The sequence below is a fragment of the Schistocerca serialis genome, chromosome 2 (assembly GCF_023864345.2).
Source record: "Schistocerca serialis cubense isolate TAMUIC-IGC-003099 chromosome 2, iqSchSeri2.2, whole genome shotgun sequence".
Lineage (NCBI taxonomy): Eukaryota > Metazoa > Arthropoda > Insecta > Orthoptera > Acrididae > Schistocerca > Schistocerca serialis.
This window is the reverse complement of record NC_064639.1, coordinates 869,781,823-869,809,486: the sequence shown is the minus strand read 5'-3', so window position 1 is coordinate 869,809,486 and position 27,664 is coordinate 869,781,823. Positions and strand designations below refer to the sequence as shown.

Below are 27,664 nucleotides of genomic sequence, written 5' to 3'. Positions count from 1 at the left end.
GTATTTTGTCAGAAAGATTACATGAAGCATGAAAGCAAATTTTCATTTCTCTTTTTGGAGGCTATATCTTTCCTTCTGCAAGTAAAGTAATGAAAGAAAATTTCAAATGTACTTAACATTCATGTCTGTTAAATCGAAACTATGATGCCTACCAAATAAATTTTCTGATTATTGACAAAATTCTTTTCACCAACAGTTTATTTAGATTAGTAAAATCTTTAAAACTGCCATTACAGATTTTTTCCTCTTCTCATCTGTGTGTTCTCAGCCCACAGCTCAGGTGACTCACTGCCTTCTCTCTTCTTACATTCTAACAAAAATATGTATATAGTTGAATGAACATATTTGCTGGAACAAAGCTAATTTTTGGTTTCCTCAAACAATTTGCATGTAAAGCCCCAGCCAGATTAAAATCAAATTCTCATTTGGCCAATGTGGGTATCACTAAACTGTTCATTTTCTTTTTCTTCAGCTATTTCAAGAATGAAAGATATGATAGCTTATTTGCAAGAGTCACTTTTTTAGAGGCAGAAATATATTCAATATAAATACAGAAAACTGTTATCAATTATAGGTTCTGAAATATTCATAATAGATAAGCTTAAAATCTGCTGCTACCATTAACAATTATGAAAATAACATCCCAGTGTGAAGGATTGAGGAGGTGCAATCTCAGAGTATGGAACAAGGAGACAAAGGATAATTTGTCAGGAATAATGATAAAGATAGGGCAAGGAAAAGGTCGTGTGTTGTATCTTCATGAAATATGGAAATTATTCTTACCCTGAATGATAGCCAGCAGGATAACAATGACAAAAAAGAAGAATGTGATGTCAAACATGATGCGATATACTTCATAGTCATCACCATCTGGCGGCTCGATTTCATCACCGATGCCTCCTCCAGCCCGCACTCCCTTGTACAGGTGGAACACGAAACACTGCAAAAGAATTATTTTATTGAGACACACAGTCCCAAATAAAATAACAGGTGTCATCACTGGTGCCAACTAATAACATAAAGACACATTCACAGTATCAGTTATGAAACAATACATGAGATGAAACAGAAGAATAGGCTCTACTCCACATACTGATTTACATATGCCTACTGTAAGCTTTCGACTAATTTCATTCTATGTAATACTGTGCAAAATACCAATGTCTATACTGAAAAGTGTCACGTAAGAAAATTGGTGGTTGCTGAGCACTGCCTCATGAATAAACATAACAGTATCTTTGATGAAACCATATCTTGTCCCATGTGTCAACCTGCTGGGAACCATAGTGTGGAACAGTAACTTCAACTGGGTCAGTGAGTACAGTCTTAGTGATGCATGGGAGTGGGCTGTTAATATAAATACAGAAAACTACAACCAGTCATTTTGTGGAAAATATGCTTGTTCCCATAAACTAGTTTTCAAACATTTTCAGGCTGATCTTCATGTGGGGCACATGGAAGTTACTTTGAAATTTCAGATTTTTAGTATACTGTGATGTGTTGAGAATAACAAGGATATTTTACACAAATTATACATGCAGCCTAGCTGAACTGCACTTGTAAATGAACCTCAGAAACTACATTAACAGACATAAAATATATACTTACCGTTAACATGTCGTGGCATTTCTTATCAACTTCTTCATCCTCCTCTTGTACATAAAACTTTCTGAAGAAATTAAAGGCAATAACAGTATAGATGTACACAACGATTGTCAGCAACATCACCGTCAGTACAAGCTGAAACAGAGAGAAAAATGAAAACATTAACATTACACATCAAACACACACACACACACACACACACACACACACACACACACACACACACACTCTGTGTGTGCTCAAATACTTCATTGGGTTTATATGTTTTCATTTCCTACACTAAAAAAATAGTGATGTTTTCAAACCAACATTTGGGTTGATGACAGTGTTATCTTTTTGCTTATTGGTATATCATATGCATTTTGCTTTTATTGTAAAAAAGTATCACCGATTACTCAGTAATACAGCATAATAGTTAATAGCTCATTGTAGGTTTTTATTAACAGCCCGCTGTTTCGATTTGTGAACTTTACTGATGATGAAAAAGCTTGTTTGATGCCTTATTTTGCACAGAAATTTTTATCAACACATATGTTTTGCTACAGTTGCATGTACATATACAAATAAACCCAGAGAATTATTTTATGTGTAACTGATGGTGAGATAAGTTTTAATAACAATGAGAAAAAAAATGTTAGTTATAATTTTGCTGAAAAACTCTGCTAGAGTTACAAAACTTCTTTCTACTTCAAAGTAACCCTTATTCTCTTGTATTTCAGTTTTCCTTTATTCGTGTTACAATAAAAGCCATAATGATCTTATACATATTCAAAAAGTGTTTGTATTTCTTTAGATTTCCAAGTAACATTACTCAAGGAAATTGTTGCAAAAATTTTGTTAAGATTCACTACAAAATTTTTGACACATCCTATACTATTAACTGAAACTTCAGTACTGGACATAAGTAGCCTTATTGCATTCAGTTGAATTATGTCCGACTCGTGTATAACGAATTTCAATGATTGTCTCTCTCATATCTGTTCATAAGTCAACAATGTCTTAATTTACTAACAAAGTAAACTGTCTTTAAACCTTACACAAATACCAGTTGTGATGCAAGGAATAAATTAGCAGTAAGTGACTACACAGTACCTGTTTTCCATTGTGTGTTACTGACTGCAATATCGTACGTAGCGTCTTGAAACCCACAGCAACATCTAACAGATGTGCCGCAAAGAAGAAACGGTTGAAGTTGCCCAGTATTGAAAATGTGAAGTACCACAAGCTGTACAGGAATGACTGAAAATGGAAATTTGTATTAATGCTGGCATAAACATACACAGTTCAGGTTAAATGTGTTGGCACATCAAGAAAATCAAGACACTTCCAGACAGAGCTAAGCACAGGTGCTCATCTTATGTACGACATGTCAAGTTGTGGATACAAACATTGAATGGAATTCATTGTTTCTTACCTATTTCTTTTTAAAAGACTAGAGCTGTAGTATACCTATGTGTAACAATGAAAACAATCAATTATTAACAAAATTAATTAATTGGATAGATAAAAAATCTACTCCACAAGTGGCAGCAGAACACACACATAAAAGGCGGTAGTTATTGGAAAGCTTTTGGAGCCAGTGGCTTCTTTGTAACGCAAAAGGGTCGAAGGGGAAGAAAGAGGGGTGAAGGAAAAGGACTCGAGAGGTCTAGGAAAAGGTGTAGATTTCGGGGAAGTCACCCAGAACTGCGGGTCAGGGGAGACTTACCATAAGGGATGAGAAGCAAAGACAGAATCAGTCAAACAGTCAGTCTTTCCTTCTCATCCCATACAGTAAGTCTCCCTTGACCCGCAGTTCTGTGTGACTTTCCCAAAATCTACCCTTTTTCCTACACCTCTCCAATCCTTTTCCTTCACCCCTCTTCCTTCCCAGTCGACACTTCTGCCCGAAAAAGGAGCCACTGGCTTCGAAAGCTTTCCAATTACAACAGTCTTTTATGTGGGCGTTCTGCCACTGCTTGATGAGTAGATTTTTTTTATCTATTATAAGAATACCTATATGGTCATAAATATAAAGAGAGGCTAACTGGCCACTTCTTCAGCTGTTTTAGCAATGAGTGGTTAAAGATATCAGTTTTTTTGACCATAAGATAATTGACCAAGTGTGCAGGACACATGTATTGGAAGATGAAGGCCTTTCAAATGCATACAGAGAAGGACACAATGAATATTCATGAGGTTATTCAACTCATAAGTGTTTGTCATTGAATTACTGGAAAATTTGAATTGTTTGATGTTCATAGTATAATACCAATTAGCTCACAAAAATCTACTTTATAATTTCAACAACAGGAATACTCTGCAGTTCTCCATACACTGTTCCCAAATGGGTCGAGAAGGAAAGTTTTGATTAATTTGTATTCACGTAGAGGTATACAAGCAGTCATTGTTCTTGTGTTTTTGATATCTGAACTGAACATAATTATGACATTACAATCCTGCAGGGAGCAACAGTTTATTTTATGTTAGGTAGTAAATCATCTTTTTCTATGAAGGTCCAATGCACATGCAGCTGCATACTTTAGCACTTGGCACATAGCTTTTCTATCTTGAAAACTGAATTTAATGTACAATAGTGAAGGACACTTTTTGGTCCAAGTCGGCTGTGAAAAGCTGTAGGAGTTGAAACTATGGCCAGTAATTACTTTCAGAGAACAAAATTCTTAGAACTGTCTACAGGTACATATAAAAGTACAATAAATTATCCAGCCTTTTGGAAGTATTAGTCACTTCCTTTGGGAGGAAAGAGGGACACACTGAGATGGTTAGAAAGGAGGGGCAGGTCACTCAGAGCTCACAATGGGACATGATGCCCTGGATTGCCTGAGGGGGTAAGGCATGACACTGTCCACTACATCAAAATGACCAATGGTCTCCCCATGGTCTGCAGAACACGATGTTTGGCTCAAGATCGTCTTAAAATTGTGAACGCAGAGTTCGACAGTATGATTCGTGTAGCTGTAATGCAGCCTTCCAACAGTCCCTGGTTCTCACCACTACATTTGGTCCCAAAGAAGGGTGGTGCATCGCCCTGAATGCCGTAACAATACCAGACAAATGTCCAGTGATGTTGTTACATGACTATAATTATGCATTGAGTGGTGCAGCTATTTTTAGTGCCCTAGACTGCACAAAAGTGCACATACAGATTCTTGCAGCTGAACAAGACATTCCCAGGATGGCAATCATCACTCCTTTCAGCTTGTTTGGCAGCAAATTCATGACATTTGGACTCAGGAATGCTGCTCAAACATAACAACACTCCATTGACTCAGTGCTGTAGGGGCTTATTTCTTCTTTTGTTTACCTGGACAATATCTTAGTTTTTTTGGTCGCTAGCAGGGAAACATTGGCAGCTTTTAGCAAAAGTGTTCAAGAGGTTAGAACACCACAGCATCATCCTAAACACTGTTAAATGTATCTTTGGCCAGACCCAAGTGGATTTCCTGGGGCACAGGCATGATTGCTACCATTACCAGGGAGGGTGTAAGCCATCTTATGGATTTCATAGCCACATACGCCCAAGGAATTGCATTGATTTCTTGGAATGTTAAATTTTTATCGCCATCGCTTGTCACACTCTGCTAAGTTACAGGAGCCATTAGTTGCAGCACTCACTGCTCCAAGGAACAAGGATAACTTGCCTATAGCATGGACTGATAGCATGTGTGTGGCATTTGAGGCAACCAAAAAGAGCACTGCAGGTGCTGCACTACTGGGAAACCTTGAGCCAACTGCACCTTTGGCAATAGTAGTTGACCCTAGCCAGATGGTGATTGTCCATACGACAGAGAACTTCTGGCCATTTATGAGTCTGTCAAATACTTCAGGCCCAATCTAGAAGCTTGCGACTTTATTATCTAACCGACCACACACTACTGACTTATGCCTTTCACCAGAATAATGCGAACTGTTCATCTAGGCAACACAATCAACTAATGTTCACCTTGCAGTTCAGTACAGATGCCTGGTACATCTCCAGCACTGACAATGCGGTAGCTGATTGCTTGTCTCAGGTCGGAAGCATTACTAACACAATTATGCTAAACTTGCTGCCGCTCAACAATCAGATCAACAACTAAAAGGACTTGTATCAACAGGCACATAGTATTCAATTGATGACTCATCTAGTGACAGATCATTATATTTGGTTCAGCATACAGAAAGATTGCCATGAATGGGTGTTGATGTAAATGCCAATGCAATAAGACTATGCCACCACATGCAAGGTACTGATAGGAAACTTTCCAATCAAGATAACCTGTTTCAATCACGTACATATTGATGTCACTGGTCCATTGCAGCCATCCTGCAGCCGACGTTACATAGGTACAATGACAGATAGTTACACATGCTGGCCTAAAGCTGCACCAGTGGACAGCATTACAGCAGAAATCCTGGCTTTCATTTTCATGTCATTTTGGGTGTTACATTTTGGTTGTCTTTTACACATCACAACAGATGAGGTGATGACAATTTCAATCCAACTCTTTTGGTCAACTGGTGAAGTTTTGCAGCATAACACACCACAAAATGATGAACTATCATGAGGCCAGTAACAGTCAGATGTTGAGGCTTCCACAAGAATTAGTGGAATCCAACACTCTGTTATAAGCAAGGGATGATCAAACAGAATTCCTATGCCAACTGTGAGAGTACATGGCCTGAATCCACCCCCACCAGCCTCACTGACATGGTACAGCTACGACCTTTGTGCACCGAGACTTAAAAACCTGTTCACACATCATATTATGCACAGAAGGCACCAAACTTTTGTTGCAGCTGACATACTCAGGAACCTACAATTTAGTTGCAAGGGGGAGACAAGACAATTGCCATCTAAATTAACAGAAAAGCGACTACTGTTTCTATAAATAGCGGTTAAATCACCAATGTCTTCCAAAAAGCAACAATGCCAGAGCTTCCAGGGCTACAGCTTTGCTCGACAACTGCCTCGTCACTGACTCCACACCCAATGGTGCAGATTACAACATCAATGGACTGTCAACACATCCTTTGAGATCCACTCGCATTGTCCACTTTCCAGCTTGCTGTTTGGAATAATGTTCCGCTTCCAGCGTGGGGGCTGATGTTGTGACATCATGCAGTTATAAAGTGTTGTATCACATGTGGCATGTGTGTGTTTATAAACACTGCGCCATCAAACATTTCATGCCAGACACCAGAGGCGCTTTTTATATATTAGGTTCATTCAAACAAAACCTGGTCAGTGCGTCTACCTTCACCTTACACATAAGATGACACCACGAAACTGCAGGTATGGTGGCGCCATTTACTGGTAGAGAGACTGACGCGTAGGCACCATTTGATGCTTCACAAGTTTTCGTCCTCTACCGAACATGCAGGCGAGTAAGCAGGAACAATGATAAGTGATTCAATTTTTGTTGGTGGAGGGAGTTGGCAGCCATGAAATATATCGATAGTGATTACAATCTGGTTCATTCAATTGTTGTGGAATGGCGCAAATGATTCCTTGAGGGGTGCGAGTCACTGGAAGACAATGCTCGTCCTGGACCAGCTCATCATGTCAACATGCTGGAAATGGTTGTGGAAGTGAATGTTTTAGTCCTGGGCAACTACAGAATCATCCTGGACCTCTAAAATAAGCTATCTCGGACATCGTTCGCAATGGACGTTGATGTGTGTGACTGGGTCCAGGCCTGGATCCAACAGCAGCCTAACAGCTTCTTCAAGGACAGAATCGACTGGCTTATGTTGCAATGGGATAACTGTGCAACAGTTTTGGTGACTATTTTTGAGTATGTGTACTGTGTATCAATACATTTTTGAGTTAATAAAATCATTACCATTACTTTGCACTAGTAAAACACACACACACACACACACACACACACACACACACACACACACACACACTGATTATGCTTTTTATATTTCGTGGCCTACATGCCTGTAATTAGATTGTGCATAGTTATAAGATTACTCTGATGTTTTGTTCTCTGCATGTTATGTAATTTTGAACTGCAAGTGCGCAACAGTTGAACAGGCCAATTTATTTTCTGTGTCTGCTGTGACTGTGATCAATAAAGCTACCATTAACTGTTCAAGGGAGTTTTCGTGTAGTGTGGTTCCATCATATCAAGTTCGTGCAGGTTCCAATTGTTGAATGACAGTCCGCACAGTTTGTACCGACAGACTACCTTTCCTGCCCTTCAGCTCTTACAACTGCAGTCTCTTTTCTGAACAGATTGTATATTAACATTTTGCTCCCTTTATTTAATCCCTACTTCTTTTAGATTTTCAATTCCAGTCGATAAATAATGGGAAGTCTGGAATGGAATAACAATATAAATTAGGTTATATTACTACTTACCACATAGAGGAGACCATGAGCAGTGAACAGACCCGTTTACAAGTAGACTGCTGATGTTTTTTAGCTACTGGAGAAAATCTTTTGTCAGATAAATATGTCTGAGTGTTTCTTCATTTGAGAAGGATGTTGTTCAAAAGCTAAAAAACATCCTACAGTCTATTTGTAAATGAGCTTGTCCACTGCTCTATGCCACCTCTGCATGGTAAGTAGCAATCTATGTTAATTCATGTTGTTATTTCAGTTAACACTGTCAAAAGCTTTTTCTAGACCTGCAAATATTATAAATGTATGTTTATATTATTGAAATGCCAAGTCAGAGACAGGCAAAACAAAAAGACTGCTAAACATATGAGCTTTTGGGCAAAAGGCCTTTTTCTTAAGTAAACAACACACACACATCCATGTGAACACAACTCACACACATGATCACTGCCTCTGGCTGCCTCATTGGCTGAAGACAGTGGTTATGTGTGTGTGTGTGTGTGTGTGTGTGTGTGTGTGTGTGTGTGTGTGTGTGTGTGTGACGGAGAAAGCAAAAAAGAGAGAGAGAGAGAGAGAGAGAGAGAGAGAGAGAGAGAGTCTAATTTAGAAGAAGGCTATTTGGCCAAAACTTCACGTTTAGCATTCTTTTTGTTGAGCCTGTCTGCAACTACACATCTCCTCTATATGATAAGTAGAAATCTATCCTTTTCATAATATTGTCATTATTCCATCCTGGATCTTCCATTGTTTGATAAATGTACGTTTCTCTCTCTTCAGGCTATCTTCTAAGATACTTTGTAGTCAGTATTGGCTTGTGTGCTCCTAAATTTCTTCATAACCCACAGTGATTTTCCGTGATGTGACATTCTAAAAGTCTTCCCAATCTTCTGTAAGTAATTTGTGTTAATACTTTGCAACAATGACTTATCAAACTGATGGTAATATTCACACCTGTTACATTTGCCTTACAACTGGAATTATTTCGTTTTTCTTGAAATCTGAACATATTTTATCTGACCTATGTATCTTGGGTACAAATGGAATGGTTTTATCGTGGTTGGTTTACCGAAAGATCTTAGTAATTTGGAGGAAATATCATCTACTGCAGGTGCCATGTTTCAGTTTACATTTGTATATACATCTTCATATACATCACGGAAGGCCAGATTTATTACAATATTTTTATGTATGGATTAATGCTTCAGCTATATTAAAGATCTTGCTTTATTTGCATTAATTCCAGCACCACATACCATTTTCAGGCACTTCTATGGCAACCAGGTAACCGCCATAATACACGTTGTTAGAGGGCACAATCAAACAGATGCCTGCAGTGATGTATTTCTTCCTTCCTGCTTATGACCTTGACTGTGCCAGCACATCAACATCACGTTAGTTGATCTGCTGGCACTGTAAATACCATACACAGAGAGGAAGGGATACATCATCATGGACGTCAATCTGATTGTGCATCCTATTGAGGTGTTATATGGTTCTTAGCCGGTTAGCTGCATGATTGTCCAGTTTACCATAAACGGACCTTAAGAAGATGCACTGTAATGCTGAAATTGGTGGAAAATTAGGCAAGGACTTTAAAGACAGCTGAAGGATTCAGCCATACATAAAGTCAAGTTTCTGTTTAGGTCTTTTAGTGCTCTGTCAAATTCTTCTCACAGCTCACATCTACCATCTCATCTTCATCTACTTCCTTTTTCTTTCACTTTCGTTTCCCTATGAACACTCAAATACAAGGTTAAAAATTGTAAAATTAGAGAGATTTGGGAACTTATAACAGTGTGCATGAGATCATTATTCTGGTGCAGTAGTCATGACGAGAACAAGAGGGGAAAATGCTGTGACCATATGGTGGATTTATAATGCGAATGTAGTTGTAGAATTTTTCTGAAACCATGTGCTATACTGCAAATGTCCATTGGAACATAATTCAAATTACCAAAACCAGTACTTACATTATCTGTTATTGTTACACCTGATTTCCAAATCTGGTACCTCCAATCAATATTTGCAATGCTGGAAAAAAATACACAATGGATTAACAAAATTCTGAAAATCTCCATATTTACACATTTTTAAAGGGAAAGAAACCAAATATACATCTGCATAGGCCTGCTACAATAGTTCATTTTCAGTTTCAGCACTTCCTTATATGTGCTGCCATTAGACATGCACTACACATGAATCTATTCTATTAGCTAGTGCTGTGAGATTAAAACGGCAATCTCAACCATACTGCATCTTTCATTCTACAGCAGAAAGTACTCTGTAATGACACTTCCTGTAGTTAAAACTGAATGACACTCATAACGACATTCTGATATTGAATACAATATTATGTTGAGTAGGAACTGCAAGATAGAAGTACCAAAATGGAAAAAAAACTTGAATTGCATTGGAGGATTCCTCACATGGCAGACAGTAAAATTTAATGATGCTGAGCTGAGTCCTGATCTGACACAAGTTAAAAAATTTCATTGCCATTCAATATTATGCCCCTGGGAACCTAAGTCTTATATTTTATGCATCTCTGCATTCTTTTTCCTGTTTGTCATCCTCACCACTAACACTACCTCACTACTAGTAGTAGTAACAACACCACAGTTACCATTAACCATGATGACAACAGGAATAACAATCTGTAAGGATTTGCAAATCACTATGCTTGTGCCCACATAAGATTTGACTGCATAAGCATTTCGCACCCTTTCTGGCAAACTACTGTCATTCAGATAACTATTTTCATTCTCTACAAGTATTTTACACTAAAGTGAGCCTTCTCCTTATCTGATAAATATTTGCTCATTAATGACAGTAAGTTGCAATGTACATTTCTGAATCCACTGTAGCTTGAGCATTCAAATGAACATTCTGTTTTCTCATTCTCCTTTCCTACAGTTCCAACAACAGTATGACATGACATGCATCCAACCAACAGCATTTGTTGAATTTTTCTGACATACAACTGATTTTCCATAAGACAGAATACATTTTAAGTACACTACTCCAAATTTACGTTTTTGGTTTTGTATCAAAAGATTATCTTTTTATTTTGTACACAATGAACACCCTTGAGAAGATAATATAATTAGGTCTTAGTTGCAGTGGAGATACACTGAAATGAGGAATGCCACAACTAAAGAAACACTTACAAGTTGATGAAGCCAGATCCTCCTTCCTCTTCCTGTGCACTGAAAGATGTCTTCTCCATTCCTAGTAAATTACTGATGGAATCAAAATCATATGTCTCACTGTACTTTTGACGGACCTTTTTCTTCACAAATTTATCCCAGTAATTAACTGGGAATGACCTGAAAAAATTAAAAATTTGCAGTCACAGGACTGTGTTGTAAAGTAGTAAAACAGATGAAGTTAAGTCATCCCAATAAAACATGTAGAGAGAGAAAAAATGTCAACAGCCAAATTCCTGCAACATATAGTGTTCTGTGCAGCTTATAAGGCCTTATATTAGGCATTTTTTCGTGAAAGAGTGATCAATATTACCACTATCCTACTGTTATGTATGTGATATGTTTTTAAATATTTGCTGCTCCGTGTATGACACTATTATATATAGAATAATGTACTGAATATTGTTACCTCAGAAGCCAAAGAAATAATCCTCTCAAGTGAGTCAATAGAATGTGAATAACGCAATTAATTATCAGCATGGCCCAACCAACTGAGTAAAACTATCAGATGTTCAACACAATTGAGAATTTTTTGAGCAGTAATACTGGATCAGTGATTATATATGAGCCTTGCAATTAACTCAGGGACTGGGTGATGCTCCATGCTAAAGACAAAACTGGAGGGGCATGTCATCAGTAAAACTGTAGTAGCTACTTGTCCTTAAAACAGAGCCTCAGTTGTCATCATAAGGGTGAATATTCCTACCAATGAAAGATCCTGGGTCTTGTGTGGCAGTCAGACATGCTGCTTAGCTACTAAGGCAAGCTCATGACCATGATGACACACAAAAGTGAATGTGCCCAACAAGCACCTTGTAATATCAATATGATAGAGACCCTATGAGAAGGAGGGAATTGCCTTGTATCAGCAAAAACAAGGTTTAAATGTTTTGGTTGTTCTGTCATGATAACGACTTGCAGGTGGGCAAGCACAGATATAATAGTCAGAACTTGGAGATAGGAGGCTCATAAATTGCTGAAAGACTATAACTGCTTCAAAATCTTTTAATGGTAAGGTACAATTGCAGGTACCTTGGGAATTGGTAAAGTATGACAATTGATAATAAAAGAGCGGTAAATGCTGTGTAGCTTGCTCTTCCTGACTTGTAGGCTGCAATGTGAAATAATGATGTAAAAACACCTGAACTTTTTCAACTTGTCGAGTCCTGAGTGTTGTGACTACAGAACTGTAGTGGCCTGCTGAGTGCTGCTGGTAAATGGGGTGCTCTCAGCCCTTGTGAGGCAAACTGAGGAGCTACTTGATTGAGAAGTAGTAGCTCCGGTCTCGGACATTGACATAGGGCCGGGAGAGCAGTGTGCTGACCACATGCCCCTCCATATCCGCCTTCAGTGACTCCTATGAGCTGAGGATGACATGGTGGCTGGTCAGTACTGTTGGGCCTACAGTATGCGATGTGTTTTATGTCTGTGGTCCAAAAGTGGCTCAAGAAATGTGTTGTGTATTAACTGAAATAGCTTAGCAGAGATGGGCAAACTGAAAACTGCTGCTGCTAGTAGGTGTAGTATTCTGTGCATGAAAGTGAAGAAGAACATATGTTTAAGTTTCCTATATTATTTTTATGCAAAGTGGGGCCATTTTTGTAGAAACACACAAAAACTCTATGATACATAAGTAAAAATCAACTGTATAGTCATACTACCGACTTATTTAGACAAGGCAGAAGATTATTAACATTATTGGGCAGGAAACTTAAAATGGTGAAGTAGGGTCATGAGAGGTACTACAATGACTTTATATAGATAAAGAATGTGTAAAAGGACAAATCTGAAATCCACTTGACTGGAAAGATTGATAATTACTTAAATAATAAGTTTGTTTGAGATATTTTGTGAATGAAACTGTCTAGATTGCTTAATATACATCTTTAAATGTTTTTTTGGCTACTACCATTATCAGATCTGTATTTAGGTTTAAAACAACACAAGTATGAGAAGAATTTGTTATTTATTATCAGGCTAAAAAAGTTGAAGCCAACGGCCTTGCTGCAGTGGTAACATTGGTTCCCATCAGATCACCGAAGTTAAGTGCTGTCAGGCTGGGCTAGCACTTCGATGGGTGACCATCCGGCCTGCTGAGTGCTGCTGGTAAGTGGGGTGCTCTCAGCCCTTGTGAGGCAAACTGAGGAGCTTCTTGATTGAGAAGTAGTAGCTCCAGTCTCGGACATTGACATAGGGCCGGGAGAGCAGTGTGCTGACCACATGCCCCTCCATATCCGCCTTCAGTGACTCCTATGAGCTGAGGATGACATGGTGGCTGATCAGTACTGTTGGGCCTTCATGGCCTGTTTGGGAGGAGTTTAGTTTAGTTTTTAAAAAAAGTGGAAAAATGAAAAAAGGTAAAACAATCAAAAAAGTTCACTCACAAAAACTTAGAAGTTGCACATTTAAGTTCAGAGTACACATCAACAAACCCTGTGCCTATGAGGGGCATCAACTGTGAACATGACTCAAAATATTTCAAACCAAGCGAGGTGGCACAGTGGTTAGTACACTGGACTCGCACTCGGGAGGACGACGATTCAATCCTGTGTCTGGCCATCCTGATGTAGGTTTTCTGTGATTCCCCTAAATTGCTTCAGGCCAATGCTGGGATGGTTCCTTTGATAGGGCATGGCCGATTTCCTTCCCGGTGAGATTGATGACCTTGCTGTTTGGTCTCTTCCTCTCAGTTCAACTCCCCTCAAAATATTTCAAAGCTGTAAGTGCTAGTTTAATTCCATTTGTGATAATTTATTTTAATTTCACATTACGAAAGAATTATAGTTACTTTGGGATTTAGTTTTATTAGTGGTGCAATACATCAACCTAAAACAATGGTTGTGCATCATACTGTGATAAGCAGATGTAGCTACTTGACTTGCAAATTGTTTTTCCATGTCCGTAACTGTTTTCACAAACTGGCAGTTAGGAATTTTATATGTCTATATTATTATGTACAACATCTACATGTCTGTTTGACTTTACATGCATTTTATCCCTTTCAGTCACCCTGTCCTATATCAAGGACGATACGGATTCTGTTGATTGCATTTTATCCCTTTCAGTCACCCTGTCCTATATCTAGGACGATACGGATTCTGTTGATTTTAATGTGTATAATTTCAAAAGGGGTGAGATATCAGTCACAACCTCCTATTTATAAGACGACTAAACAGTTTCCTACAGGTCCTGCACTCTAGCGCTAATCCATAGAACTATTAGCAGCATTCTAAACCAACGATATAGCATGGAGATCAAAGAGTACTGACCCATGAAAATAAATTATATATTTTTTAATTTGTATTACTTTTGGATGTCCCCATATATTATTTATTTAAATTATAATAAACTATTTTAATATTAAAAACATTAAACAGACTTTCGGTTTGAAATAAACTTGTGAGAGCTTTCCGAAGTAACGTGATAGATATAGGACACTGTGACTAGCCGGCAACAATAGAATAAAGAAGTGGCCATTTCGTTGCAAGATTATGTTGACATTGTGGTGAACGTTTGTGGCATTCTAATATCAATACTTACTATTACATCTACATAAAATGGATGACAATTCTTTTCTGTCGTGTTTAATGGACAATGTAAATCCTGCGAAAAGTGATATTTTAGAAAAAGGAGATCTTTCAGAGATAGAGGATTTATGTGATGCTGAAAACATCGATATTGAGAATTTTTGTGAGTAGCCGATTCTTATCTATCTTTTGACTTAACTATTATCATGCATAGTATGTTATTCTAAACTTTGTGGTAATGATACAGTAATAATCTAGTTATGTGGCTGGGCGGTTCTCTTGTCCTACTATAGAGACTTACAACCTTCGTTTCTTTTCTCCCTTTGTTTTAGAGGATGAAGAGACAGAAGGCCCAGCCTTAGATGGTACTTGTCCAGTCATTACTACTTCAAACAATAATGAAGCCAAATGTGAAGTTACCCCACAACTGCAAATGAGACTTTGTTCACAGGCTGGTAGAACTGACGTTGTAGAAGATCTGGGTGAAGATGATGGAGAAGAAATTACATTTACATGTCCAACGTTAAAAGAATTCCAAATACAATATTTTAAAAACATGAATTTGACCGAGAAAATGAATGTGAAATGGTTGGGAGGAGAATATGATTCAGCTGTTAGAAACCACTTTGAGCAGCAAGGAGAAAATGAAGTACCTGCGACATTGAATCCTCTTGAAATTTTTCATCAGTACATACCAGATGACCTAATTGTGCAGATGGTGTATTGTACAAATTATTATGCAGTGCACAATAATATTGCCAACTTTGCTCTAACAACAGTACATGAGATGAAGATTTTTCTAGGGATCCATTTAGGTATGGGTAATCTAGGGTATCCAAGAGTACACATGTATTGGGAGCCATGATTCCAGATTCCTCTCATAGCTGATTCTGGGATTTCACTCAACAGATTTTTTAAATTAAGAATGTGCTTTCATGGTGTAAGAGATGAGGAAAAGCCAGACAACAAGGACAGGTTCTGGAAAGTTCGTCCTATCTACAACACCATCCGAAAAAGATGCAGTGAACAAGAAATTGAACCTAAACTAAGTATTGACGAACAAATGGTTCCATTCAAAGGTTCACTAGATGTAAAACAATACATACGCAATAAACCGACAAAATGGGGTGTAAGGATTTTTATTTTATATGGTGAGAGTGGAACCATGTTCAACTTTATTATATATGAAGGCTCTACCACTCCAATAAAGCCAGAATATTCACAGTTTGGGCTTGGGGCAGCAATAGTAATGCAATTATCAGAGAGAATAAATACACCATTTTGTCAGGTATATTTTGACAACTTCTTTAGTACTTATTCGCTTTTTCAGTGGCTGTTGAAGAAAAATATTTATGCTGTAGGGACTATTCGAACCGATAGGTTTATGAAATCTCCATTTAAATCTGATTCTGAAATGAAGAAATTGCCCCGAGGATCAGTGGATGAAGTTTTTAGCATGGATGGTGTTATACTAACCAAATGGTTTGACAACTCATGCGTCACCTTAGGATCAAACTTTATCGGAAAAGGTAGTGCTGACACATGTCATCATCGGGACAAGAGACAATGAAAGTATATAGACGCTCCCAGGCCTGAATGTGTTCAACTGTACAATGCCAGCACAGGAGGAGTTGACAAACTAGATTTCCTCTTGTCACTGTACAGAACATTCATTAGATCCAAGAAGTGGACTCTAAGAATGTTCACTCATGGATTGGATCTAGCAGTAACTAATTCATGGTCAGAATATAAGGAGGAGGCTTCCAGCCAACAAGTTACAAAGAAAGATACCATGCATCTTATCCATTTCAGACAGTATGTCACTGAAGCCCTCATAATTGGAGGTAAAACCCCTGCCAAGAAGAGAGGAAGGCATCCAGTGATGAGGCATCGCCTTCTGGGTCACTGCATCACAAACAGATTGCAGCTATCAAGCCAGTGATGGATGTACGGTATGACCAAATGAACCACCTACTGGAAGTGAGCACAAAAAATACCCAAGATAGGTGTAAGAATGAGGGCTGCAAAGGGAAAACTTATTTTTTGTGTTCGAAGTGCAATATACATTTGTGCATATCCAAAAACAGAAACTGTTTTACACAATTTCACATTAAATAATATTATTCTATGTGTGTGTATATATATATATATATATATATATATATATAATAGGGGGAAACATTCCACGTAGGAAATATATATCTAAAAACAAAGATGATGTGACTTACCAAATGAAAGTGCTGGCAGGTCGACAGACACACAAACAAACACAAACATACACACAAAATTCAAGCTTTCGCAACAAACTGTTGCCTCATCAGGAAAGAGGGAAGGAGAGGGGAAGACGAAAGGAAGTGGGTTTTAAGGGAGAGGGTAAGGAGTCATTCCAATCCCGGGAGCGGAAAGACTTACCTTAGGGGGAAAAAAGGACGGGTATACACTCGCACACACACACATATCCATCCACACATATACAGACACAAGCAGACATATTTAAAGACAAAGAGTTTGGGCAGAGATGTCAGTCGAGGCAGAAGTGCAGAGGCAAAGATGTTGTTGAATGACAGGTGAGGTATGAGTGGCGGCAACTTGAAATTAGCGGAGATTGAGGCCTGGTGGATAACGGGAAGAGAGGATATATTGAAGAGCAAGTTCCCATCTCCGGAGTTCGGATAGGTTGGTGTTAGTGGGAAGTATCCAGATAACCCGGACGGTGTAACACTGTGCCAAGATGTGCTGGCCGTGCACCAAGGCATGTTTAGCCACAGGGTGATCCTCATTACCAACAAACACTGTCTGCCTGTGTCCATTCATGCGAATGGACAGTTTGTTGCTGGTCATTCCCACATAGAATGCGTCACAGTGTAGGCAGGTCAGTTGGTAGATCACGTGGGTGCTTTCACACGTGGCTCTGCCTTTGATCGTGTACACCTTCCGGGTTACAGGACTGGAGTAGGTGGTGGTGGGAGGGTGCATGGGACAGGTTTTACACCGGGGGCGGTTACAAGGGTAGGAGCCAGAGGGTAGGGAAGGTGGTTTGGGGATTTCATAGGGATGAACTAAGAGGTTACGAAGGTTAGGTGGACGGCGGAAAGACACTCTTGGTGGAGTGGGGAGGATTTCATGAAGGATGGATCTCATTTCTGGGCAGGATTTTAGGAAGTCGTATCCCTGCTGGAGAGCCACATTCAGAATCTGATCCAGTCCCGGAAAGTATCCTGTCACAAGTGGGGCACTTTTGTGGTTCTTCTGTGGGAGGTTCTGGGTTTGAGAGGATGAGGAAGTTGCTCTGGTTATTTGCTTCTGTACCAGGTCGGGAGGGTAGTTGCGGGATGCGAAAGCTGTTGTCAGGTTGTTGGTGTAATGCTTCAGGGATTCCGGACTGGAGCAGATTCGTTTGCCACGAACACCTAGGCTGTAGGGAAGGGACCGTTTGATGTGGAATGGGTGGCAGCTGTCGTAATGGAGGTACTGTTGCTTGTTGGTGGGTTTGATGTGGACGGACGTGTGAAGTTGGCCATTGGACAGGTGGAGGTCAACATCAAGGAAAGTGGCATGGGATTTGGAGTAGGACCAGGTGAATCTGATGGAACCAAAGGAGTTGAGGTTGGAGAGGAAATTCTGGAGTTCTTCTTCACTGTGAGTCCAGATCATGAAGATGTCATCAATAAATCTGTACCAAACTTTGGGTTGGCAGGCCTGGGTAACCAAGAAGGCTTCCTCTAAGCGACCCATGAATAGGTTGGCGTACGAAGGGGCCATCCTGGTACCCATGGCTGTTCCCTTTAATTGCTGGTATGTCTGGCCTTCAAAAGTGAAGAAGTTGTGGGTCAGGATGAAGCTGGCTAAGGTAATGAGGAAAGAGGTTTTAGGTAGGGTGGCAGGTGATCGGCGTGAAAGGAAGTGCTCCATCGCAGCGAGGCCCTGGACGTGCGGGATATTTGTGTATAAGGAAGTGGCATCAATGGTTACAAGGATGGTTTCTGGGGGTAACGGATTGGGTAAGGATTCCAGGCGTTCGAGAAAGTGGTTGGTGTCTTTGATGAAGGATGGGAGACTGCACGTAATGGGTTGAAGGTGTTGATCTACGTAGGCAGAGATACGTTCTGTGGGGGCTTGGTAACCAGCTACAATGGGACGGCCAGGATGATTGGGTTTGTGAATTTTAGGAAGAAGGTAGAAGGTAGGGGTGCGGGGTGTCGGTGGGGTCAGGAGGTTGATGGAGTCAGGTGAAAGGTTTTGTAGGGGGCCTAAGGTTCTGAGGATTCCCTGAAGCTCCGCCTGGACATCAGGAATGGGATTACCTTGGCAAACTTTGTATGTGGTGTTGTCTGAAAGCTGACGCAGTCCCTCAGCCACATACTCCAGACGATCAAGTACCACGGTCGTGGAACCCTTGTCCGCCGGAAGAATGATGATGGACTGGTCAGCCTTCAGATCACAGATAGCCTGGGCTTCAGCAGTGGTGATGTTGGGAGTAGGATTAAGGTTTTTTAAGAAGGATTGAGAGGCAAGGCTGGAAGTCAGAAATTCCTGGAAGGTTTGGAGAGGGTGATTTTGAGGAAGAGGAGGTGGGTCCCGCTGTGACGGAAGACGGAACTGTTCCAGGCAGGGTTCAATTTGGATAGTGTCTTGGGGAGTTGTCTGCTTGTGTCTGTATGTGTGGATGGATATGTGCGTGTGTGCGAGTGTATACCTGTCCTTTTTTCCCCCTAAGGTAAGTCTTTCCGCTCCCGGGATTGGAATGACTCCTTACCCTCTCCCTTAAAACCCACTTCCTTTCGTCTTCCCCTCTCCTTCCCTCTTTCCTGACGAGGCAACAGTTTGTTGCGAAAGCTTGAATTTTGTGTGTATGTTTGTGTTTGTTTGTGTGTCTATCGACCTGCCAGCGCTTTTGTTCGGTAAGTCACCTCATCTTTGTTTTTTTATATATATATATATATACACTTTTTTTACTAATAAAAAAATTACATAATTTTATGTAATTTCTACCTATAGATATTGTGTACATATTGTTACTATCCCTAACAAAAGGTCCAAGAAGTGGAATCTAAGAATGTTCACTCATGGTTTGGATCTAGCAGTAACTAATTCATGGTCAGAGTATAAGAAGGAGGCAACAGAAAGAAAAACACCAGTCACCATGTCCTATGTAAAGGACGATCCAGATCCAGCTTCCGGATTATCCAAATTAGGAAATTTTGTATTCAAAATTAACAAAAGTATGCCAAATTTTAAATTTTTATTTTGAAAATTGAAAATGTGTAACTGAAAGGGATAATGTCTGTTCATTCTCCACTTCCAATGACAAATTTTGCACCACAAACTGTATAGTCAAAATTCTCACCTTGTTTTCTATGAATCAGAAGTCTTGCATAATTTGCTTTGAACTTAAGTTACCCCATTACAAAAAAATATCATTTATCAAAATCATAGCAGTGTGTACTGAAATTGACTATCTACTAAAATGCAACATAATAGACACAAACAACAATGCTGCTGTGGAAATTGAGCACTTAAGTCCAAATATGTAATGTTATTCATAGGAACAGAACACCTATGACTTTTTGATAATATCTATATTATATATTAAACTTGAGACTTGACACAGCTCAATTTTTCAACATAATAAAGTGTAATGCCAAAACTCCTCAAGGGTATGCAATAACAGAAATAACCAAGGGAAATTTAATAAAAAGTACTTCTATCTCTAGCTGGACAAGTTCAACAAAATGTAGAACTTAATATTAATTCAACTCACAGGAAAGAGAATGAAATCATATTGAGGCAAGTTTGTGCAGTGTTATGAAAGAAAGCTGTTATAAAGTCAGGAGATTAGTTTAAAAATAGGACACAAAGGCCAAGCTACATAAAATGAAAATCTAGGATATTTTGCTGTTGCCAAAGAATGTTTGGGAACCTAAGGTCAATTTAAAAAAAAACTGTGTCTGCCCTGAAAAAATTATGACAAGGGAACCCTACAAATAATGACTGAATTTCTATTGAAATGGCTATGTACATTCCATGCAGAGAGGAAATCAAACTGTACTTTCAAGTGACAAGTTGTGAATGTTCTCATTATATTAAGTGAAGTCCAAACTGGGGATTATGACGTACATAATTTATGGTGTATAAGGAGTGCATCCTTCAAGGGTTCCAATATTATAAAATCTCTACAGATTCAGTAAATACATTAGACATGCAGAAATAGACATCACATACAAATAACTATAATATGCTCTCAGACTGCCTCTGTGGCTGAATGGTTAGCATCACTGCCTTTGGTGTTTGATTCCCAGTACCTCCTTGGATCTTAAGAGGTCTGAATCAGTGGCAGGTGTTGACAACATCACCTGGCTGTATTCCCGTAAGGGAGAAACTCAGGTCTCAGGATCTACTCAGCTTTGTGAGGCCAAATGAGAAGCAGCCCAAATAAAGAAGCAGCAGCACCATCAGAATTCATCTACTGGCAATAACTGCTGGAGATATTGGCAAATGATGATAACACATCTCGTGATCACAGACCGCACCTTGTCCTGCCTTGTGGGTAACAGTTGGGAACAGGCATAACCCATAATTGGAGTTTTATTTATTTTATTTATGATTTGCAGCACCAGTACTAATAAAAATTAACTCACAATATAATGTGAATGATACTACATTAAAAATGTTCAGAAATATGTTCTTACAGAACACTGAGGTACAAATCATTTAGCACCTTACCCACAACGGTATGCTTTTCATAAATTAAACACGAAATGAGACACACAAAAGGGTGCTATGGGAGAACCAGGCTCCCAAAGAAATGCAAGGTAGTGAAGGTAGAGTGTGACTCACAAAACTATCTGAAAGAGACAAACATCCACAGAATGGTGTGTAAAAGCATGTAAAGGCCCTGAAAGTATGTTATGCACTTCCCACAAAATATAGGCATCTGGGTTTGAGTCCACGTTCACGGCACAGTTTTAACTTGTCACGTAAAATCAAGAATGCACATACTCGACAAAGTAATAGAATTCCTTCTCAGTAACATGCCCCATGCTATGGAGAACCGAACACATCCTCCTATGTCAATTCTTCTCCTACAACATCTTGGGAGGGCTTCTGTGCTTTTTGTACAGAAACTTAGATTTAGTGTACAAGGTGTGCTTTGGTAGCACAGCCTGCAAAAGGGAGGTACCCCAGTCTGGAGGACAGTTTTAACTTGCCCCAGTAAACACACCAAAACAGTGTAGAAGAATTACATATCCCAAAGCACTGCCGTCTATCAATTTCAGAATCATTGTTTTATGTTCTTTCCACTTCCATTCTCATGTTTATTTAAAGCCTATACAAAGTCATGTTTATCAAACAAAGGTAATCAATTTTCTAAAACTTACTTTGCAGATATGACCAGCTTGTCCCAATGGGATTTTATATCATCATCCTCTGGCTGCTCAACTATGTACAAGCCATCAAATTCCAATCTCCTGGCAATTTCTTTCTCTCTTTTGAATATGGCCAGTGGTACCTGTTAGTTTACAGTTAAAACTTGGGGTAGATATATATATAAAAATATGTACAATTTCGGTAAACATTTTTGGAATACAGTGATCAATAGATTATTATATTTTGACTAAAGTTCAGTCTTGATCACACCATTTATGTTTCAATCACATAGGTAACCAGTTTCGGTTATTTTTACATAACCATCATCAGACCCATGGCTCCCTTAGGATGGTAGGCGGAGCTCTCCTCAGCTGGTACGAAGTCAACTGCTTCGTAGCAGCTGAGGAGAGCTCCGCCTACCATCCTAAGGGAGCCATGGGTCTGATGATGGTTATGTAAAAATAACCGAAACTGGTTACCTATGTGATTGAAACATAAATGGTGTGATCAAGACTGAACTTTAGTCAAAATATATAAAAATATGGTTTAAAAATGACACTAACTGAATATTTAGAAAGAAAGTCAGAAGATTATCAATACTAGCTAATTAGATTAAAAATGATTAAAAATGAAAGATAAAGTGAAATATTATCCCTTACACAATAAAATATTTATGTCACAAAATACAGATTCATTTATCCTCTTCGTCACACATACACACACACACACACACACACACACACACACACAGCCATCCACTCAGCTCATCAGCTTTCTTTCCTTCCATTACTACTGTGCAACATGAAACATCTTATGCAAGGGATTTCATTTTCTACTCATGGCCACTGAAGTTTTGAATCAGCAATTGCACATTTGGCATTATGCTACTGACAAATATGAAAAAGTATTTGATGCCATACCATGGCACAGATATAAGTTATAAGTAATGATGTCTTGTAATACTAATAATAACTTTATTCAATGTTAAATGATTTTATGAATTTGCCACTTCATAATGAGTGAATATACATACACATTTTTTACATACCGTATTTACTCGAATCTAAGCCGCACTTTTTTTCCGGTTTTTTGTAATCCAAAAACCTCCTGTGGCTTAGAATCGAGTGCAAAGCAAGCGGAAGTTCTGAAAAATGTTGGTAGGTGCCGCCACAACTAACTTTTGCCGACGAATATATGTAGCACTACACAGGCACGCTTTGCAGGCACAAAGATAAATACTGGCGCCAAAACCTCTGCGTCAGTAAATAAATTTAAAAAAAGGTGGAAGACGAGCTTTTTTTCTCCACCCCGAGTTTCGACAACTGCATTTTCATACATTATGCAAAGAAGTAAATACAAATTCCGTATTGTTCATCTTTCAATGTACTATAAAAATCTGACTGGCAAGACTGTTTGGGATATTTGACAATATGGCCAACTCTACGTTCTGAATTTTTTTCCTACCTGTGAGAAGAGATGGTTGCTAATAGGAACTTTTATGAACTGTGAATCACATGCAGTATTCTCTTCACCATAAGAATAATACAGATATAAACATTTTGCCATGTATTGTATCATGTTTGCTGCTGCCTCATTTAAATCGTGTCCGCATAATAAACTACGAAACTAGAGTGAGACAACAGCAAACGCGGAAGAATATACATATCATGTCATGTTTATATTCGTATTATTCTTATGCCTAATAGTGATACAGTCAGAAATGAAGCACGGAAATTGACTAGATTTTTGAATCTAAGATGGCTCAAATTTCTGTATAGAATGTTATGTACTAAAGAGGCGTCTGCAAAGATTTTCAAACGGAGAAAAATTTTCGCTAAAATCTCGTTCAGAATTCTATCATACGCAGTATATTATTTGGTTCTTGTTGATCATTATCAAAGAAAGCAGCAATGTAAGTAACAATAAATAGCAGTTTCTTGCCATTGTTTCGCTAGTGGCACGATTCCTTTTTTTTTTTTAAGTGGCGGTAGTGCGCACAAAAGCAAGCCATGCCGCGAGCTGCGACAGGGCAGAATGCGACAAACAGTGCATGACACAGTACAGTAATGCATTAGAGTGACGTAAACATCTATAACAAAGAGAATGGCGCTTATCAGATCAAAGAAAAATAAGCAATCAATTCAAACCAGACGAAGCACGTGAAAAAGGAAGGGTGCCCGTATAAATACGGACGAAGCGCCTGACGCATATCTATGGCTACCTGGTAAAGCTTAACTGCTAAGCTTACGACTCGAACTGAACGACTGTAACTGTATTGTCATTCATCCGACCCAAATTTTGTCTCATATTACAATGGAGCAACTTTGTTTCGATGTGGCGGTGTGGTCTAAAACTTTTCTCTCCCCTTGAATTTCGAGTCTCAAATTTTAGGTGCGGCTTAGATTCGGGAAATTTTTTTTCCTTTGATTTCGAGTCACATTTTTCAGGTGCAGCTTAGATTCGAGTGCGGCTTAGATTCGAGTAAATACGGTACATTTTATAGCAAACTGTGATACGGCAAGACAGTTTTATCAGTAATTTAGTTATATGTGAGACTTTGATTTGGAAGTATAAGGATGTCACCTTTGCAACTAACACCTGTCAGGTGATTACATTGAACAGTACTAACAGACTTGTATTAAGCCTATACAAAATTATCTTTATTCTATACAGTGCAGAGATACTCATCTGTTGAGCAGCTTGGGTTGGCAATCAATACCCTTTTAGTCTGGTTTTAAATTTTGCTGGAGGAGAGATGTGACTGAACTCCACAATCCATTGGAAAACCTCAATTCTGCATGAAGTGGGTTTCTTTGATACTATGCATTTCTATGGCTTATGAGATGAAACTGATCTTTGTTTCCAGTGATGTGTTTGTGCAGGTCAGAGCTTGCACTCTGTTTTTGGTTTGGCACCACAAATTATTCTTACAGCCTTCGTCTATAACTTTTAAAGCTTGTAAAGGTTTACTTGTGTTGAGACACCCCATACTTTTATTCCATAGTTTATACAGGACAACTCCAAGCATGATAAGCAGTCTGTAGTACATGGGTATGACTGCAGTATTCACTAAGCATATTTAATGCAAATGTACTTTTAGCCAGTTTGCTTATCAAAGAGTGAACATGGAACATGTGCATATCCCACTGAAGTGTATCATGTATTTTTATTCCTAGGAATTTTACACGGTTCTCTTTCAAATCAGCATCAGTTCCAGTACAAAACTGTTTCAAAATCAGCAAGTGTGCAGAAATTAAAAACCATTACTGCTGTTTTATTGGTGCTGACAATGGGATGACTTTCATTGAAGCACTGAATGATTTCATTTGTGCTACAGCTGCATAACACTTGTAATTGGTCATAATCTTTATGCTTTGCACAAAACAGATGAATTATCAGCTTACAGAATTATCTTGAGATTGGGGAGCAGTATTTCTGTCATTTATAGAAATCAAGAAAAGAAGGGGTCCTAGTACAGAACCTTGAAGAACCCCATATTTCATGTCAGTGTGTTCAATTTGCCATTTTTAATAGTACACACTGCTTTCTCTTAGTTAGATAAGACTTTATTAGATCATGTATAGCTGTGTCCCAATTGATAGCAATGGAATTAAAAGGTGTGATTACTGAAATAAGCAAAGTTACTTGTTATTCACATGCTGCCTGAAAAATAGCCTGTTTTCCAACCTGCATGTGAATAGCACAAGTTTAAGCACTATGTTACTTGTATCAGTGATCACAGATGTTATGTCCATTGCTGTAAGTGAGATGCAACCCTACAAGTTTATCATTACTTGTAACTTATATGTGCACTGTGACAGAGCATTAAATATTTATGCTTAAAAATGGAGTAATGCCTATATTGCAATAACAGAATAAAAACTTCTACCACTACAAGTGGAAAATGACATCCTGCAAACAATTAATATAGGCTGGGGAGCCACATTACAAGATGTTAATCTTGTGCAGTCATTCAATTACGGGTGCCTTTAGCTATACTTGTGAATGATAAACCTATTCTAGCCTAATATCTTCTTATATTTCAGTCTGTATCTACATTAAATAATTAACAGATGACTAAAAATTAAAAAAAAGGAACTGTTGCTGACAAGTTTGCTTATGCCAAACTAGAAAATAGTTACAGATTGAACGTTAACTTCGTAGTATAAAAATATTCACTATGAGATAGTACCCTTTCCTCATTGTTCTATACAAAAACTTACTAACATGTAGTCTTCCCACCTATTACCTGAATATTTACCCACTGTGTTGAATTTTTACATATACTTATCATTGAAAAAATATAATTTTATCCACTCTATCCATTCTATCATATTTTCAAACCTTATAGGCTTCCTTGCCTCAGTAATAAGAAAAATGTAGTAACTGTAATGATTTTTACCTTCAAGTGGTAATATGCAATGAGCATTGCTAATGAGACTATGGAATGCAATAACGCCATTAATCGTAACACGTGTTCCATGTAGAAAAAGTCTTCATCTACATGGACTAGCTCTAAGGGTTCTTCTTCTTCACCACTTCCATTTTCTGCACTTCCCACTTCTGTAGAATTCACTTCCATTGAGAGTTCTTCCATTAAATCAGCCACTTCTTCTCCTGAGCCATTGCCATTTTCGTCATCATCACCACCAAGAGTTGTGACCTAGAAGAGTTATTTGATAATTTTAATGCAGTTTACAATATCATGAGCAACAAAACTTTAGCCTATGGACAATGTATGGTGTTTCAAAATAAGAAGTTTCTAAGCTATTATTGCAACTGATTAGGTTATTACTGATTTCTCATCTCAGATTAGTCTTCATTACATTAACAAACAGTAAAACTATTAAACGTCTTTTATTACAACCTACTGATGCACTTTTTACACAGTGATGATCATTTTTGTTTCGATAAAGAATGTCTGTCCTCTTCAGATAAATTCACAGTGTCTAGTATAAGCTTGCTTTACCATGAAGAACCATGCATACAATACCATTCTTAATATACTTTCAGAAGTTTCTTAAAAACAAATTTAGAGCTACTGTACTCACTTTATAAAATAACAGCATGAAGTTGATGCAGAAGGCAAGCACTAAAGCAACATATTTCAAGTTGTAGAAGTTGCGTGCAAGGAAACTTACAGCCCTCTTTGTATACTCGCTGAAGTCAATCTAAAGATAAAAGAACAATAGTCAGTATTGATAATTTAATCTGCAAAGATTTTGTCCTAACATGGAGTAACATGTACTAAATATTTTGGTAATACTGTTTTCTATGTTAAATTATTAGGCACAAATAAAATTGCCATGATGCTGGTACCGTTCAAGATATGTTTTGCTTACACAAAATATGTTGCCAGAATATATCATATCGATAAGTTGTGGGAACTAACATTAAGTCCAACAGTAGAAATCATGTTTGGTTAAACAATGGTCAGTTGCAATAAACCAAACAAAATGAAGACACAAACAAATCAACTAACTCAAACATGACCACAGAAACTGGGGTAGTGAAACAGAGACAGAGTTAAATTTTTCAGTATATATGAATTTTTGCCTGCTTATTATACTCTGAATGCTAACACCATAATTTGTTTAAAGCTACTTTAATTTCTGCTCATT

At 38.4% G+C, this 27,664-nt stretch overlaps 1 protein-coding gene across 1 annotated transcript in view; it reads right to left on the bottom strand.

Annotated features, from left to right (window-relative positions):
* The window catches only part of LOC126458188 (ryanodine receptor), a 740,760-nt gene that overhangs the window by 9,015 nt on the left and 704,081 nt on the right, over positions 1-27,664 (bottom strand). Inside the window, exons 95-102 of the mRNA XM_050095064.1 lie at positions 27,095-27,214; positions 26,446-26,706; positions 22,055-22,185; positions 11,110-11,268; positions 9,913-9,973; positions 2,698-2,844; positions 1,609-1,740; positions 784-940 (exon numbers count right to left, since the gene is read on the bottom strand). Of these exons, the coding sequence (XP_049951021.1) occupies positions 784-940; positions 1,609-1,740; positions 2,698-2,844; positions 9,913-9,973; positions 11,110-11,268; positions 22,055-22,185; positions 26,446-26,706; positions 27,095-27,214 (1,168 nt within the window). The remainder of the gene's footprint in view (positions 1-783; positions 941-1,608; positions 1,741-2,697; positions 2,845-9,912; positions 9,974-11,109; positions 11,269-22,054; positions 22,186-26,445; positions 26,707-27,094; positions 27,215-27,664) is intronic.